Source organism: Leopardus geoffroyi, chromosome B3 (assembly GCF_018350155.1).
Source record: "Leopardus geoffroyi isolate Oge1 chromosome B3, O.geoffroyi_Oge1_pat1.0, whole genome shotgun sequence".
Classification (NCBI taxonomy): domain Eukaryota; kingdom Metazoa; phylum Chordata; class Mammalia; order Carnivora; family Felidae; genus Leopardus; species Leopardus geoffroyi.
Window position 1 is genome coordinate 60,669,681 of NC_059337.1, and position 16,806 is coordinate 60,686,486.

A 16,806-nucleotide genomic window follows, 5' to 3' on the forward strand; every position below is an offset into this window, starting at 1 on the left:
TCTCAGTGAGTAGCAACATCCAAAGAGCTGCCTCTCTCGTGTTTCTAAAAGAAATTAAGAAATAACTCAAGCTGCCATAAACTAATCTGAATGTGCCTCTTAACATTTCAACTGCAGAGTAGTCCAAATAATATAACCTGGTGTAAGGTAAAGGTACAGACAAGCGCTTCTGTGTGCAGCGTGGCCTGAGGAACTTTAAGGTTTGTGGGCTGAGGATTATAAAAAGCCTCCATGCAAGAATCATCGTGTCTTACAGCCTTAAATGGTCGAGCAGTTGATGGTGACAGCGGGCGTCGCACGGGCCAGGGGACTGAAAACTCAACTTTTGAGAAAGACAAGGTCAAATGAGGTTAGGCTAATTTTATCCTAACTTCGTTAGGGTGGTGACTGTTGTATCTAGAAAACTTAAACTCCAGAAAGAAAAGAGTGTGCTTATCACAGAAAATAAGGCAGGTGTCTCTCTCGGGGAATTGTTCACCTTTATCGTCCAGCCGCTCTCCCGGCCCCTCGGTCTCCCCTGTCGTGTCCCTGGGTCCCCGCAGGTCGCCCCTCGGGCCAGGGCAGCCGGGACCGGACCTCACCCATCGCGGTGCGGCCTCACTTTGCGGGCCAACTGTTGGCTGCCGGGAGCCGCTGAGCCAACCGCGGCCTTGACCGAAGGCCTTAGCCGAACCTCAACCTGGGGAAGCCCCGGCCCCACCCCCAGCCCCGCCCCTCCGCCCCGCGGCCCAACGGTCGCTCCTCCGCGCCGGCCCCGCCCCTCCCAGGCCTCCCGTGGCGCGTCGGCGCCTGCGCAATCGCGTTCAAGTGCCCCGACCGGGATGGCGGCCGTTTTGGAGTCGCTGCTGCGAGAGGAGGTGTCGGTCGCAGCCGCGGTGAGGTGGATCGCGCGCAGCGCCCAGAGTTCGGAGGTAACAGCGCCGACACGCCCCCAGGCCTGGCCCGAGTGTGCTTTCCGCGTGAGATACCACCCCTCCGGTCCCTTTTCTCTTGGGTGCCTGGCTGTCAGCCCGGGCCGAATGCGCTCCAACTAGGGGCCGCTGCCGGGGCCGCCCGCCTCAGCGCGCCCTGCGGTCCGGGCTGCTCGTGGCGCCGGGCTGGCAGCTGACCCTCTCGCCCCTCTCCCGCTTCTCCCTCAGGATGACCCCGGGGAGGCGGCCGCGCTGAGCTCCCTCCGGCCACTGCGGAAGGAATTCGTGCCATTCCTGCTGAACTTCCTGAGGGAGCAGAGCAGCCGCGTCCTCCCGCAGGGCCCCCCAACCCCCGCCAAGGCCCCGGGCTCCTCGGCAGCTCTGCCTGGGAGGCCCGGGGGCCCGCCGCGGGGCGGCCGCGGGGCGCGCAGCCAGCTCTTCCCTCCGACGGAGCCTTCCAGCACCGCCGCCGCCGAGGCCCCTTCGGCCCGCCGCGGGGGCAGGAGGCGGGGCCCGGGGCCGGGTCGCGAGCGGGGAGGCCGCGGCCCCGGGGGCCTGGAGGAGGGGGTCAGCGGAGAGAGTTCGCCTTGGGCCGGGGGCCGGAGGCCCAGGGGATCTGGCAGCCCCGGCAGCCCCAGCCTCGCGCGCTCTGATCCGCCAAACCTCAGCAACCTGGAGGAGTTCCCTCCCGTAGGCTCGGTTCCCCCCGGCCCTGCAGGGTGAGAATCAGGCCCCATCCACGATTGGGGTGGCACGAAGGCTGTGTTAGGGGAATCAGTAAATCAGGGCTGGGCGCTCCGCAGTTGAGCGTGGGAATACCCCGAGGGTTGTGGGTGAGTTAACCACAGTGGTGAGGGGCCTTTTGCGAAGCCCCCCCCCCCCCCCCGCTGTTGTGGTGGAGGGGGAGGTGTTTGAAGATAACGAATTTGAGAAAAACCTGTGGCTACTCAGCAGGACGAAGCCTTCGCGCAGGATCAATCCAACTCCGGTGAGCGAAGAGCGGTCGCTGTCCAAGCCCAAGACCTGCTTCACCTCACCCCCAATCAACTGTGTCCCCAGTTCCCAACCCTCAGTCCCGGACACTAGCCCTTGGGGCCATGGCCTTCCCCCAGGGTGCAGAAGTCTGCAAGAGGAACGGGAGATGCTCAGGAAGGAGCGGTATGACCTTGCCACTCCCTGGGTTGTCAGCTTCCTCCCAGTGGGGGATCTGCAGGCCTTTTCCCTTGAGATTGGTTTGCCCCTGGGAGCAGCCCTGGGTCTGTTTCCTGGGCTGTGGATGTCTGCCCTGGAGAAACCTGAGTATGGCTGTGGAGGGGAAGCCAGGGGAACTGCTCATGACATCTCTCTGTCCCCTTAGCTCTAAGCAGCTGCAGCAGTCACCTACTCCCGCCTGTCCCACCTCAGAATCGGGGTCTCCCCTCCCCAGCCGGACAGGTAACCTCACAGCTGAGCCTGCTGACCCTGCCAGAGTGTCTTCCCGCCAGCGCCTAGAGCTGATAGCCCTCATCTACTCTTCATGCATCGCAGGTAGTTGAGAGCAAAGGGCGCTTGAGTGGAGATGCCTGCGGAATTTTGCTGTAGGAGAAATGATAAGGCAAGCAGAACTGAGCCTTGGTTCCAAATGATGCCTGACACCCTGGGGCTTCCTTTTATATCCAGAGAACCTGGTACCAAACCTCTTCTTGGAGCTTTTCTTCGTCCTTCAACTCCTTACTGCTCGGAGGATGGTGGCCACGAAGGAGAGTGACCTTGAACCAATTCCGGGAGCACTAGGTCAGTGAGTGAGCCTCTTTTTGGGAAATGAGGTCTGGAGATGGAACAGTTCTTAACTGACAGCTTGGTACTATCCTTCTAGATTCCCTGGAAAGCCCTCTGTTCCAGAGTGTCCATGATTGTGTCTTCTTTGCAGTACAGGTTTTGGAGCATCAGTTTCAGTGAGTTTCCCCAGCTTTGGCATTTGAGCCTTATTCCCAATGTTCGCTTGGGTCTCTGGCCACTTGAGGTAAAATGCTTGTGCTTAACACAGGTGCAATAACCTTGGGCCTTTTCCTACATGGAGCCTGTAGTTATTGGTCAACTACTGCTCCATAAGGTTTTGGTCAACCCTGCTCCATAAGGTTTCGTTTCTTCCCCCTTGCCTCCATCATCTTAAATCCTTGGCCCATGACTTTGCCTTACATGCCTGCTCCATGTTCCAGATAATGTTCTCTGTGGCTTGCAGATGTCAGCTTCCTGTTTGCAGTCCATGTCCCGTTCCCAGTCATATGTGCTTTTGTCCCTGCAGGGTTCTTTCCTACTTGGACAAAGGGACCTTAAAACTGTTGGCTGAGAATGAGCGGCTGCTGTGCTTTTCACCAGCTCTGCAAGGCCGCCTCCGAGCTGCCTATGAGGGCAGTGTTGCCAAGGTAGGGACCCCTTCTAGCCTCCACCTGACCCTTCCCAGCCTCATAATTTAGGCAGCCCAGCACACACCGGGCTAACTCCGGGCAGGAATACAGAGATGAGGTTTTCTGAGCATGATCTGTGAGGGTTTCAGTCCCTAATGTCCCTGCCATATTTTAGGTCTCTCTGGCGATGCCACCGTCTGCTCAAGCTGTCTCCTTTCAGCCAGAAACTGACAATCGTGCCAACTTCTCCAGTGACCGAGCTTTTCATACTTTTAAAAAACAAAGGTGACAAGAAAAGGGAACTTTCAGGAGGGAGTGGGGCAGCATTTCTCTGGGATAGGCAGCCTATGTTGTTTTCCTAGAAACTAGGAGTTTGGCACTAATAGGTGGTAGATTAGCACCAGTCCACCCTTTCTGCCAAGTATCATAATGGCTACACACCTTCATTCTGTTTTCCTGCCCATGGACTTGAACCTCTGACCTCAGCAGCCTTCTCACAGGTATATGACGTTAGTCACAGGGTCCTCAAACATGAGAGGCTCAGCTCAGCTCAGCTTTTCCTGTGTACAGAAGTATGTGAAGCATGTTGTGTGCTGCTGCTGGGTCTTCAATGTTGTCGGCATGTAGAGAACTTTGGAGAGGATAAGGAATGGGGCTGTGGATAGTCCTGTCCTCGATGGTTCGGAGCTAGAGAAAGCACTCTTGGGAGTGAGATCAGCTATGCTTCAGTTGATCAGGCGTTCTTGTGTCTGTCAGGGATGTGTTTTTTGAGGTGCTTCGAGAGTGGGAAGATCGGCATGAGGAGCCTGGCTGGGATTTTGAGAAGGGCTTGGGCAGCAGGATCAGGTAGGTGCTCCCACACTGGTCACCTTAGTGGTGCTCTGGTAGTTGATTGGAGGAGGGCTCTTCCTCCACTTATAGCCCATAGCTCCTACCTTCTGTGTCCTCCTTAATCTCTAGTTATTGGCAACTCTGCCTCTACTCAGAGGGATTTGTATTGCCAGCTCCTTGCACTCAGAATGACTCAGACTTGTTATATGAGTGTGAATGCTTGGATGAATACCAAGCCCGTTTTCCAGGTTGCTTGAGTTTTGGCCCAAGTCACTGGTTAGACCCTTTCCAACATTTTCTTCATTGTCTAGTTCAGCAGCTCCAATAACTGCATAGCTAGATGCAGAAAGAATATCCTGTCCAGTGATCTACCTTCCACATGAGTCCTGACACTCACTAGAGCCCAGTATAGACTGAAGATTAGGGATGGTATTATCTCTTGGTGGGTTAGTGTGTCTGTAGCCTTGAGGGATCTTGGTGCTAAGGAGAGTGTCCCTTACCTATTCCCACATCTTTGCACTGGCCAACTCTGGCTGAGGTCTGCTCACACCCCTGGGTAAGGACTGAAAGGCCCAAGGATTGGCTCGTTCTCTCAGATTTCTGCCCCCTTCCTCCTTCTGTCACATTCTGTTCCTGCCTCTTATGCCTCAGAGCCATGATGGGTCAGCTCTCTGCAGCCTGCAGCCACAGCCATTTCGTTCGGCTTTTCCAGAAACAACTTCTCCAGGTAAGAGCCCCAGCAGGAGAGATGAATCTACAGGAGGTATTAGGTATTAAAGGCAGCCAGGTAATGGTGGGATGGAGCGGACAGACATGCAGGTCCTGGGCTGGAGTTTGAACAGGAGTTCTCCTTGGGGGGTGGCTGAGATGCAGGCAGCCAGAGGGGAGCCAGAGCCCTCCATCACGAGCCCTGCACCCACGGCCTCCCTAGCCTCCTCACACACCCAGCATACCCTTCTAGCCTTAGGCCCTCACTACTCCCTTGTCCTTGGTCTGTGCCATAGTAGAGCGAGCCCTGTCGTAGGACTCAGGCCCGATTTTAAATCCTGGCCCTAGTGACCGAGGCAAACATCTAACCTTGTGAGGTTAGTCTCTTTACCTATAAAACACAGTGATCCCAACCTTGAAAAACAAACCTGTGGCACCTGATACAGGGCTGGCATTCCAGAAATGTTCATTACTTCCACCCTATTTTGTTCAGTCCTTCTTTCCAGAAAAACTTACTGTTTTTTTTTTCTCCTCTTCCTGCCGCGCAGATGTGTCAGAGTCCCAGTGGCACCGGAGGCATGGTCTTGGGTGAAGCTCCGGATGTGTTAAGTATGCTTGGAGCTGACAAACTGGGGCGGTTGCGGCGCCTACAGGAGAGGCTTGTGGCCCCTCAGAGCAGCGGGGGGCCCTGTCCGCCCCCCACCTTCCCGGGCTGTCAGGGATTCTTCAGGGACTTCATCCTGAGCGCCAGCAGGTAAGGGTCCCCTGCAAAGTGCAGGGAATAGGGCTGAGGCCAGGAGGGGTTTGTCTTTCCAGAAGGGCAACAGTTCTCTCTCTTTTGCCTGGAATGTAACAGAGTGGGACCGGTGATGTCCAGGCTCCTCTAGCTCACAGTTCCTGCCTCCATTTCCTTTCCTGTTCTTTGACCCACACTGGTAACCTCAGCCTCCTTCCCTCTCTGCCCCACTGTGCCTTGCTTTCTGCATGAACTTTCTCTGTATTCCGATTCTGTCTATGCCTCTGCCAGTGTCTTTTTTTTTTTTTTTTTTTTTCTTCCTAGCTTCCAGTTTAATCAGCATCTCATGGACAGTCTGAGTTTAAAGATCCGGGAGCTCAACAGCCTTGCCCTGCCACAGCCTGAGCCTAGTGACGAAGATGGGGAGTCAGATGTGGACTGGCAGGTTAGAAAGCAGAATGAGGGAGAGAACAGGGTTCTGACGTAGGAGGGAAGGGCTCTTTTCAAGAACTGGGTAACAGATTCAGAATTGCTCTTGAAGCCCTATGCTTAGGACATCTTGCTTCCCTGATCCCTACAGGGTGAACGGAGGCAGTTTGCCATGGTGCTGCTCAGCCTGAGGCTTCTGGCTAAATTCCTGGGCTTTGTGGCTTTCCTGCCATACCGGGGGCCTGAGCCACCCCCCACCCGTGAGCTCCAGGACTCCATTCTGGCCCTGAGGAGCCAGGTGAATGGGGGCTCTGGTAAGGAGGGCCGGGAGGGGCCGCTGAGCCCTGGAGATGGAGGGCGTCCCCCACCTCCAGCCCCCCGCCCCCTGACCCAACCCTGCCCCCCCAGGTGCCCCCGGCCCTGGATGTGCGGGCGCTGTTGCAGCAGGGGCTGCGGGCCCGCCGAGCCGTGCTCACGGTGCCCTGGCTGGTGGAGTTCCTCTCCCTCGCTGACCACATTGTGCCACTGCTGGACTATTACCGCAGCATCTTCTCTCTCCTGCTCCACCTACATAGGTGAGTCCAGAAAGGGTGAGGCTTAAGCCAAGGGCATGGGAGAACACTGCTGAAGCTGCTGTCAGTGAAGAGGGTTGAGCGGCCCTGTGCTTCCTGTGTGGTACCATAGCCATAACCTACTCTCAGGGGAGAGGCAGAAAGTGGGCACTTTTTTGCACTTTTATTAGCTGTTTTTTATTCCTCCTGTGGCTGAGCTCAGAGGGAGTAAAGATCTGGTGAGGGGCGGTGGGGAGATCCTGGTCACCTGTATGACAGCCATCCCCTTTTGGTCTGCTTTTGAGAATTACCTTCCCAGTGATAGCTTTTTTTTATTCCGTTCTGTTTCTTATACAAATGTACTGTTTAGGAGCTTGGTCTTGTCAAAGGAAAGCGAGGGGGAGATGTGTTTCCTTAACAAGTTGCTGCTGCTTGCTGTTCTGGGCTGGCTTTTCCAGGTTGGTCAAGTGGAGAAAGATCCAGATTGGGGAAGGGAGGCATCCACTGTGGGTGGAGTCGGGGAGTAGGAGAATGTCTGAGTCTGAACAAGGTCACGGCCAGAAGATGAAGGTTTAGAGGGGGTATGGGAATTACCATGGTTTCAGAGCAAGGTTGCTTTGTATCTGGTGGCCAAACCCTGGAACCACAAGGTCTGTGTGTTGAATCTCTGAAGCACTGACTGGAGTTTGCACTGCTCTGATCTTTTGTCAGATTCCCACAGTCCCTGAGGATCTGTTCTTTCTGGAAGAGGGTCAGTTGGATACTTTTGAGGTGGATACAGTAACTTCAGAGCACGGGTTGGTAAGTGTTGGGGTCTGGCCAAAGCTGTGGGAGTGGCAGGAATAAAGGAGGCAGGCAGTCTGGGAGTTCCTAGAGACTGAACTCTTCTGTTACTCTTCCCCAACTGTCCCATTTCTGGCACACTGGGGAGGAAGAGAAGCCTGCCTGCCTGCCTGCCTAACTCTGGCCTGTTCTCTCCCCCAGGATGGCATGCCTGTGGTGGACCAGCACCTACTCTACACCTGCTGCCCCTATATTGGTGAGGCACCCAGGGTCCTCAGTCCCTGGCCTGTCCCTTCATGAGCACCTAAAAGGCATCCCGTGGGCCTAACACCCTAATATGTTATTCTCTTCTTAGGCGTTCCCCAGGTGCCTCAGCCTGTTTATTCCACAAATACTTAAAGTCCCAAGATGCCTGGGAGGGTAGGGGTGGTTCTGGAACTAAGCAGTTGGGCTTCCCTATTGCAGGAGAGCTCCGAAAACTGCTCGCTTCATGGGTGTCAGGCAGCAGTGGGCGGAGTGGAGGCTTTGTGAGGAAGATCACTCCCACCACCACCACGGGTCTTGGAGCCCAGCCTCCCCGGACCACCCAGGGGCTGCAGGTAAGGGCAGGGCAGAGATAGGGGACATCCACGAGGGAAGAGAGAGGAAACTCTTCATGCGCCATTGCCTCCTTCCCACAGGCACAGCTGGCCCAAGCCTTTTTCCACAACCAGCCGCCTTCCCTGCGCAGGACTGTGGAATTTGTGGCTGAAAGAATCGGCTCTAACTGTGTCAAACACATCAAGTAAGGGTTGAGGGGGTTGGGAAGGCAGATGTGGAAGGTGCCAGGCTCATTCCCTTACCATTTACCCCCTCAACTCTTAACATTGTATTGCCAATCTGAGGAAAGTTAGCTTGAGGGGAAGGATATGGTGGGGAGGCTAAAACTGCTAACATTATTTGAGGTTAGTTCTGACCAGATTTCCTTGCATTTGCAGCCCCTTTCTGATTCAGTTCCCTCAACCACCTTCAAGCTTTTCTGTCCCCGCTGCAGGGCCACACTGGTGGCAGATCTGGTACGCCAGGCTGAGTCGCTTCTTCAGGAGCAGCTGGTGACGCAGGGACAGGAAGGGTGTGATCCAGCCCAGCTGTTGGAGATCTTGTGTTCCCAGCTGTGCCCCCACGGGGCCCAGGCACTGACCCGGGGGCGGGAGTAAGAGACGTCAGACCCTCATCCCCACTCTCCGCTTTTATTTTCCTGACTTTTTCTTTTTCACAAACTCATCTCTTTTTATTCCACGTCCTCTCTGAAACCCCCTTTTTCTTTCACTTCCTATGTAGGTACATATCTTAGGCTTTAGGACCCAAAGTCTAAAGTTGAGTTGTAAGAATGGGGGGTTGGGTGTCCCATTCCTCCCAGCGTCAGGGATCAGGGGTGGGCCCAGGGCTGACAGTGCTTCTCTTACCCCCCTGCCCACCTCTCCCCAAGGCAGAGCCCTCCTGGCTCAGCTGATTGGTGCACTTGGCCTTTCTTTCTGTGAGCCAGGCCAAAACCTCTAGCCATCACAGACTCTGTCTCCTTTCAGGTTCTGTCAGAAGAAGAGCCCTGGGGCAGTACGGGCACTGCTTCCCGAGGAGACCCCGGCAGCTGTAAGTAGGGAGGAGGCCTGGAGCCCGCGGGCTGCTGTTTGGTGGTGGGAGAGTTGCGCTGCGGGTCACATGTGCATGAAGGTGGTGGATGGGTCCGAGGGTTGGTCCCGGCCTTGGGGACACCTGAGCTGTTGTTCATTCTCATCCCTGAGCCTCCCCTGGCCCCTGACGCTGCAGTTCTTCTGGGTCACAGGTTCTAAGCAGCGCAGAGAACATTGCTGTGGGGCTTGCGACAGAGAAGGCCTGTGCCTGGTTGTCAGCCAACATCACAGGTAAGGTCCAGGACAGGGGAGTGGCTGACCAAGTTCTTCAAAAGTGGACTGGCAGAAAGTGGGAGGCCTCTAGGGGAGAAGGAACATAAACCAGTTGGAAATAGTGATGGGCATGGGTTGGTGTGGTGACCCCTCTTCTGTTCTCCCTTTGACCTGCAGCACTGATCAGGAGGGAGGTGAAGGCGGCAGTGAGTCGCACACTTCGAGCCCAGGGTCCTGAACCAGCTGCCCGGGGGGAGCGGAGGGGCTGCTCCCGAGCCTGTGAGCACCACGCTCCCCTCCCCTCCCACCTCATCTCCGAGATCAAAGTACACAGCTCCCCTCCTCCCTGCGCCCCTCTCCTCTCCCTTCTCCCCGCTCTTTTCCTGGTCTCCCTCCTTCCTCACGTCAGCTGCAGTGTTTTGTGTAGCCGCTTTCTGTGTTGTGCAGCTAGTTCGGTGTCCTTCGTTACTGAACGGGATTAGGTAGGGCACAGCCGAACTGAACGGTTTTCCTAATTGCTTTTCACTAACTTCCGGTACCTGAATCACCCAAAAGGGGAAAAGAACAGATATGGAAGTTTCCGATGGACTGCATACTGCTTGCATGGGAGGTGATGGGGTCTGGGGGGAGTGGATGTCTGCTGTAGTAGGAAAGCCTCGAAGGGGGCAGTCACCTGTGTTGGCACAAGATTTCAGAAATGTTCTCATATGTGGGATGTGATGCTTATTTAGTTGTAGGCAGTAAGAATAAACTACCATTGCTCTTGATTGTAAAAATTTAGATACCGTCTAGAGTAGGGCTCAGCAAACAGCCCATGGACCAAATCCAGCCTGCTGCTGATTTCTATAAATCAAGTTTTATTGGAACACAGCCACACTTGTTCACTGATGAATTGTCTAGGGCTGTTTTTGTGCTACAGCAGCAGAGATGTTAAGGCCTGCAAACCCTCAACTATTTACTGTTTGGTGGAGCCAAAGATTAGGACTAGAGACTAAGAAGGAATGACAAAAATGGAGAGTATATAGTGGGGAGAAGAAAAGGCTAAGTGGTTTTCTGTACTGAAGCCGGACTCTCCCAAGAAGATGAACAGAGAAGCATGGGGGATAGAAAATATAACACGTAGCCAGACGGTTCTCCTAAATGCTTTCAGGATAAGGCTTTCTGGGAAGGGGATGGGTGTGGCTTTGTCCCAAGACGAGTGGCATCTCTTGAGCTCTCAAGGCAGCATGTTGTCCCTCAGCTGACCTGCTCCATCTGTTCCCTCTGTTGCTGTCCACTTGGTTGGCTTCTTCTCCCAGCTGTGCGGTCCTGCCCAAGTCCCAGGTCTAAGGCACCTTGGCCCGGCCGCTTCATCCGGCGACCCTGTCTTCCTTTTCCTTCTGCCTCTTTCCACTGGCTTCTCGGTGGCCTCCTCGGTCCCAGCCAGGTATGAAGTCTCGCTCTGCTTCCACCCCTGCTCTCTCCAGGATGTGCTCGCTCTGGCTGTGGGGCCCCGGGACCCTGAGGAGGGAGTCTCTCCGGAGCATCTGGAGCAGCTCCTGGGCCAGCTGGGCCAGACACTGCGGTGCCGCCAGGTGAGACCTAACACGATGCTGTACTTGTGTCCTTGTCCAGTGCTAGTCACCAGAGCTGCATCAGCTCAAGTCTGCTGCTGTAAGGATAGTGCTAACGTCCAGCCTCTTCTCCACAGTTTCTGTGCCCGCCTGCAGAGCAGCATCTGGCAAAGTGCTCGGTGGAGTTAGCATCCCTCCTTGGTATGGCTCTCTGTCATTATTACATCACCCTTCTGTCACATCCCCCAGATCTCAGGTTTTGGTACAAGCTAGATTAGAAACATGGAGCTTTGTTCTCTTCTACCTCCCAGGGGCCAGCTAGGTGACCCTACCTCCATTTCTCAAAGCTTGACTTTTTTCTTTGCCCAAAGTGGCAGACCAGATCCCTGTCCTCGGGCCCCCGGTACAGCACCGGCTGGAGAGAGGACAGGCTCGCAGGCTCCTGCACATGCTGCTTTCCCTGTGGAAGGATGACTTTCAGGTGCCGGTTCCACTGCAGCTGCTGCTGAGCCCAAGAAACCTGGGGCTTCTGGCAGACACTCGGCCAAGGGAGGTGAGCTAGAGCGGTGGAGGTGGGCAGGTGGGCTCTTTAGCCCCCTGCACTCCTGTTCTGACACCCCCCACCCTCACCCCAGTTGCTGTGTGTGTGTTTCCTTTACTCCACCTTTTCTGGCGCTGTGTTGGTTTCCTCTAATACGCTCACATGGGCTGCAGATCTCCTCCTCCTCCTCAGCAGCTCTGTCCTTTGGATCAGTCAGGGTCACTGTGTCAACCTACCCCGCTGATGCTCTCCATGTGTGTTGCAGTGGGACCTGCTGCTGTTCTTGCTCCGGGAGCTGGTAGAGAAAGGGCTGATGGGACGGACAGAGATAGAGGCCTGCCTGGGCAGCCTCCATGATGCCCAGTGGCCAAAGGTAAGGAGTCCTCATCTCCTCATCCATCTGTCCCTTTTCTCCTGAAATGGGGCCAGCGGTGGGGCCCAGGCATTCTTAGGATCTTCCCAAAGCTCAGTGGACTTTATCAGGGATCTTCAGGACCACCCTGAAATGGTGTGGCTGTTCTGGAGTGCCTTTTTCACATTTGAGTAGCTACTGTATGAAAGAGGGTGCCAGCGGAGGAAGGAAGATGGAAGGCAGGTAGTTGGAAAGCAGCGTGGCAAGGTGAGTATGGGTTTTTTAAATCAGAATAACCTAGATTTGAATCTCAGCTGGTACTGAGTGTTATCGTGATCTAGGGCAGAATAGTGTATACCTCCTAGGGTTTGTCAGGATGAAACCTGTTGGTGGTAAGTACTCACTAGATGATTCTGCGCCTCCTGTCAGATTCCCCTCTCCCTGCTGGAACTGGAGCATCCCCAGAGGACTAATGGGAAAAGGTGTCTGTCCATTTCAGTGTAGAAGGCCACTGGGAAAAAATAAGGTTGTCTACTCACTGGTTAGCAAGGGCTAGATATTGGGGATTGAGTTTTATAGAAAGGATGTACCATCCAGAATTATGTGTCAGCCTTGTCTGTCCTCTTTCTGCTTATTCCAGGACTTCTCTGAAGAATTAGCAACACTGTTCAACCCATTTCTAGCTGAGCCTCACATGCCAGAACCCCAGCTAAGAGCTTGTGAGCTGGTGCAAACAAACCGGGGGACTGTGCTGGCCCAGAGCTAGGGCTGGGGAGTGGCCCTGCCTCAGGTGTCTGACCAGAACCCTGGAGCCCGGCCGGACTGTGCCTCAGGAGGAGGCCCCGGGCCCCCTTCGGAGTGCTCACCGCTGACCCTTGCTGACGCGGGAGCAGCTAAGTCTGTAAGTCAGGCTTCCTGCTCACATGTGAAGGAAGCGTGCGTGTGGCTGCCGGCATCCCACTGACGCTGACTGCAGGCTCACCGCCCGCGTCCTAGAGGAAGGAGGAGGGTTCACCAGATTCAGGATTGTGATGGGAAAGCCTAGAGACAGACTCCAGTCCTGGAGCAGAAGAGTTGGCATTTATTATTTGGATTATTAAATGACGTGTATGGGCTTGACGACACAGGACTCGAGCCCTATTTGCTGCTACCCCAGCATCCCTTAAAACTCTGTGGTTTGGAAATCATGACAGAGGCAAATGGCTTCTGCTTAACTCGTGAGTAAAGTTAAAACATGAATCTTGGGGAGTGGACGTTTTCTTACCACCAGGAGCTAGGCTGCCTGCCATCTCCTTAAAAATGCACAGTACGTGAGGTGGGGCTGACCTGTCAGAAGCCCAGCTTTTACCCTGCACCTTCTCTGCCTTCAGCCCTGTGCAGGTACTAACTCTCAACCGTAACTCCTTACAGGGGCTATACACAGGGCAGAACATTAGAGCTTTTTAAAATAAACCATTTTCTTTATCAAGGGCTTCATGTCTAGTTATTTTCACCTGGCTCTTCCCTTGAGAAGGCCGTAGTCTCAGGTGGGCTTGAAGGTGGGCACTGACAAGGCAGAGCAACCCTTGTGCTGGTTTGTTAGGGCTGGGGGTGGTGCATTTGGCTCAGAACAAAAGCGTTCTGTGTGTCTCTAAGTTTGGACTAAAAAGCGCTACCTTGATAACGTGCATGAAGTTCACTCCTATAAAATTCATTGTTTTTCTACATTGGCAGTGCACACAGATTCAGGCTGTGTTGGAGGAAGGAGAGGGTACTCAGGGAACCCTTCTGAAGCGTCTCACAAAATTCTGTGTGTCCGTGTGTAGTTCCTGGGGGAAAAGTACATAGCTGTCAAAGAGGCCGACCCAAGGCTGAAAGGGCCTGCTGTGTCTGTCACCTGAGGAAAGCTGGTGGGAAGTCCTGACAGCCCTCAGCACAGAAAGGTCCCTCAGCACCTAAAAAGCCACTTCCATTCCTCAGCTCCTCCCAGCTGCTCCTTTTTACAAGTTTCTGCAGCTGAACCTTTTGTTCCATAATCTTTTTATCTTCAAAGGCCTTTATTTTGTCCTTTAAATCCATTTCACACTAATCTATAGGATGTGTCCTATAAAACCATTTATACTAAATTCAGGAAGTTCTGAATGCCTGGGAGCCAAGAAATGTTTTATCTTTCTGCACCCATGTGGCTTAACGAGAGCACTGCTCTCTGAAGGTGAGCCCTGAGGTAAGAAGCTGCCACTTCAGAGGACCCAGCTCTCTGTAGGTGGGACAGGTAGGCGGAGCTTGGAGGCAAGCCTGAAGCCCCAGGGATGCTGGGCTAATGCCCACTCAATTCAATATAGCGTGGGCCCAGCTCAGGAAACTTCACAGTGGCCTGTGTGAACCTTGAAGGCCCATTCTCTAGGCAGTAAGATAGAATTACAGTGAAACAGTGAACTCATTAGGTTCCTTTCACATACCTGCTCTCTACTAATTGTCTCAAACATTGGTTTTCAAAGTGTGGCTGGTCCCCAGACCAGCAGCCTCAGGACTTCCCAGACATAAAACAAATACGTTGGCCCCGCTCCAGGACTACCGCATCTCCAACTCTGGGGTGTAACAAGTTCTTCAGGGGATTCTGATGAAGTCAGAAATCCACCTATCCAAGCGAAAATTTGACTTCCTCGTGATCATTTGGAGCTGGGTCCCTGGATTATCTTTAGTACAGAATCAGCCTCAGTTAATTAATATTCCTTAGCTTGCTGACTCAGGCCTGGTGTGTGGCTATGGTAGGAAGGGGATTGCGATCGCCTCTGGGGACCCGTATGTTCAGCTTCCCATTGCCAGCTCTGCTTCAGAAGCCCAGAAGTACTCACCTGTTGTTAAAGAGCTTCCTTCCAGGGGATCATGGTCACTGGTGTGTGGCAATAACTGATCTGGAATCCTCTTATGTTCGTATCTGGCTATAGCTGGCTGTAGTTGGGTAACTGACAGGGCTGTTCACACACAAAGTCGTGCTGAGCTCATGGAAAGAACTCAGTACATTCGTGTGAACTGTATAGCTTGAAACTGGGCCGTGAGCTGTTGCTGCCATCGTAATCTCCAGACTAAAGTCTGAGCTCAAGGGACACCGCAGTCCACTAAATGAAAGGACACCATGGACCTTTAATTTGCAAGTGTTCTTTTTCAATCAATGGACTTAAGAGATTTATATGAAAAAGAGATGGGAGTACATAAATAGGGTGTTAAATATACCAAAAAAATTAGCCAGAAAAATACATTTAAAAGCAATTTAAAAAGTCTTCAACCAATCATATATGAGTAACAATCTGAGGTAAAAGAAAAACAATCCTGCAAACACTTTGAGAAACAATAAATCTCTGTGCTATACTGTACAGAAACTGACCTTTTCAATCCCCATATGGCCACCCTCTTCCGCCAAAGATTGTGGGCACCAGAATGGAAGCTGGGAATCTCTCCCACCCTACCACTTCCACGTAATCGTACTGAATACTCGAAGCTCAAGTTTAGGCAGGCTAAGGTACAAGAAAACCGAGCCCATTCCCCATCCCCTCCTAGAATAGCACGTCTGACCACAGCAGCACGGATGCTCAGGGGACCACTGAAGGCTGGCACCAAGGCTCTGAGTAAGGGAAGGAACAGAACTGAGTTTCCTCCTAATGAATCACTTACCTCCTCTAAGAGTTCTCATATCTTCTCTCCAGTCTTCAATAAACAACTTTTCAGCTCTTTGAAATTCCTCTTGCCCTGTCAGCAGCCAACATTGGGCTGCCCACCCCCATCCCTCCTCAAAGGGCTAGGTTCCCCTCCTTGGCCTCAAATCTGTCCAACCTGCTTCTACAGTGGTCTTTCCCATTCTTAGCTCTGGAGTGATGGCTCCAAGACTGAGCATTGCTCAATACTCCTGACTGAGGCAAAGACCCAAATGTCCTCTCCTGTGAAGGAAACGAAGAGGAAAAAGTAAAAACTAATAATAAAGCATTTTGTAAAAATGCAAGGAGAAACGATTCCGAATGGTTTGTGCAGTTGTTTTTTTAAACCGTTTTTCTGGTTTGGCACTTTCCGATACTGCAGTCCGAAGTGGAGCTGAATGCTGGAGACGGATTCTGAACAGTCCCGATCAATGGCTGCTTGCTTCCCTCCCTGGCTGGGGGCTGGGCCAGAGTACTGCCCTCTCCTGGCTCTGCTGGCTACGCCCAGTCCTGGTCTTCAAGCGGCCTATCTGCCACGATGTCCCGGAGAGGAAAGAGAGGCTGAGGAATCCAAAAAGGTGAGTTGAGCTTCACTGATGCTGGCCACCTGGGGCCAGGAACTCAGGTCCCCTCGCTCTGCAGAGGCACCAGCTGTGACCCAAGTACTGACAGGACTTTGCTGGCAACTCAGGTCTGAGTGCTGGTCAGCCTGGTCAGCCACAACCAGGAGCCTGGCCTGTCCTTGCATCCTGTACAGAGAATGACAAGAGCCACCTGGCATCACTGGCACATCCTGCACCTGCGTCTCTGCAGCACCATCTTGACAGTAAGATGTTAACTCCCAAGGAAGGAAGCCAGTCTGGCTATAACCAGTGGCTGCTGTTTGATGAAGGAGCTTAGGAGCTGAGGGGGGAAGCCCGGCGCACCGAGTTCTACCTGAAATAAAGCAGAGAGGGAAGGGTTAAAGGTGTGTACAGAGGGGGAGAACAAGCCAGGCCACACGTCAGCCCCAGGTAGTCACCCAGGCTGTTGCGATACAAAAAGCTTCTCTGCGGTCCCGGAGTTTACAGGCCCCTGGGCTCTGCTGTTCAGATCTAGGCATGGGCTTCACCTCCCGGTGACAAAGGTCACGTTGGGGAACTGGGAGTGGAGAAAGAACAGAATGGGTCCTGCACATTCTGCTCTGCTGAGGCTGCTGCTCCTCCCTCACCGTGACTATCTCCCAAGGACTCAGCAACAGAGGGTCTAAAGGCCACCGAACTCTTTGGTAACAGCAACTTCAGTCAGAGAAGACTGACCTACTCTGTCCCCCTCCTCCGTCCTCGATTCCCCACTGACTCCCCGCACTGTGGCCCAGGAAGCCTGAGTCTCCAGCTCTGGGGACACAGGGCCTGGGCACTGAAGGGTGTTGAGCAGCTGAACAGAAAACTCCCGCGGGGTGGTGGGGTCACACCGAGGCGTTCTGTGCAG

General features: G+C 53.7%; 2 protein-coding genes across 7 annotated transcripts in view; one reads left to right on the forward strand and one right to left on the reverse strand.

The window, feature by feature from the left end:
* The first annotated feature begins 781 nt into the window (after positions 1–781).
* On the forward strand, positions 782–13,129 carry CDAN1 (codanin 1). Of its 6 annotated transcripts, none has more exons than XM_045448011.1 (28): positions 782–911; positions 1,140–1,630; positions 1,866–2,069; positions 2,269–2,438; positions 2,571–2,684; positions 2,767–2,845; positions 3,196–3,316; positions 3,474–3,583; positions 4,055–4,144; positions 4,781–4,856; positions 5,386–5,591; positions 5,898–6,018; positions 6,154–6,300; positions 6,411–6,577; positions 6,924–7,011; positions 7,265–7,354; positions 7,538–7,592; positions 7,802–7,935; positions 8,017–8,120; positions 8,370–8,528; positions 8,902–8,965; positions 9,159–9,237; positions 9,397–9,545; positions 10,686–10,793; positions 10,910–10,973; positions 11,144–11,325; positions 11,579–11,686; positions 12,306–13,129. In XM_045448011.1, the coding sequence occupies exons 1-28, from the start codon at positions 822–824 to the stop codon at positions 12,429–12,431; spliced, it is 3,696 nt and encodes a 1,231-aa protein (XP_045303967.1). In that variant the 5' UTR covers positions 782–821; the 3' UTR covers positions 12,432–13,129. The 6 variants fall into 6 exon arrangements, with proteins under 6 accessions (XP_045303967.1, XP_045303966.1, XP_045303969.1 ...); XM_045448010.1 differs by having other exon boundaries at positions 783–911; positions 1,863–2,069; XM_045448008.1 differs by having other exon boundaries at positions 799–959; positions 1,863–2,069.
* A 1,635-nt stretch (positions 13,130–14,764) lies between these two features.
* STARD9 (StAR related lipid transfer domain containing 9) overlaps positions 14,765–16,806 on the reverse strand; it is a 120,320-nt gene continuing 118,278 nt past the window's right edge. Inside the window, 1 exon segment of the mRNA XM_045448007.1 lies at positions 14,765–16,272. Within this exon segment, the coding sequence (XP_045303963.1) occupies positions 16,171–16,272 (102 nt within the window). The 3' untranslated portion in view covers positions 14,765–16,170.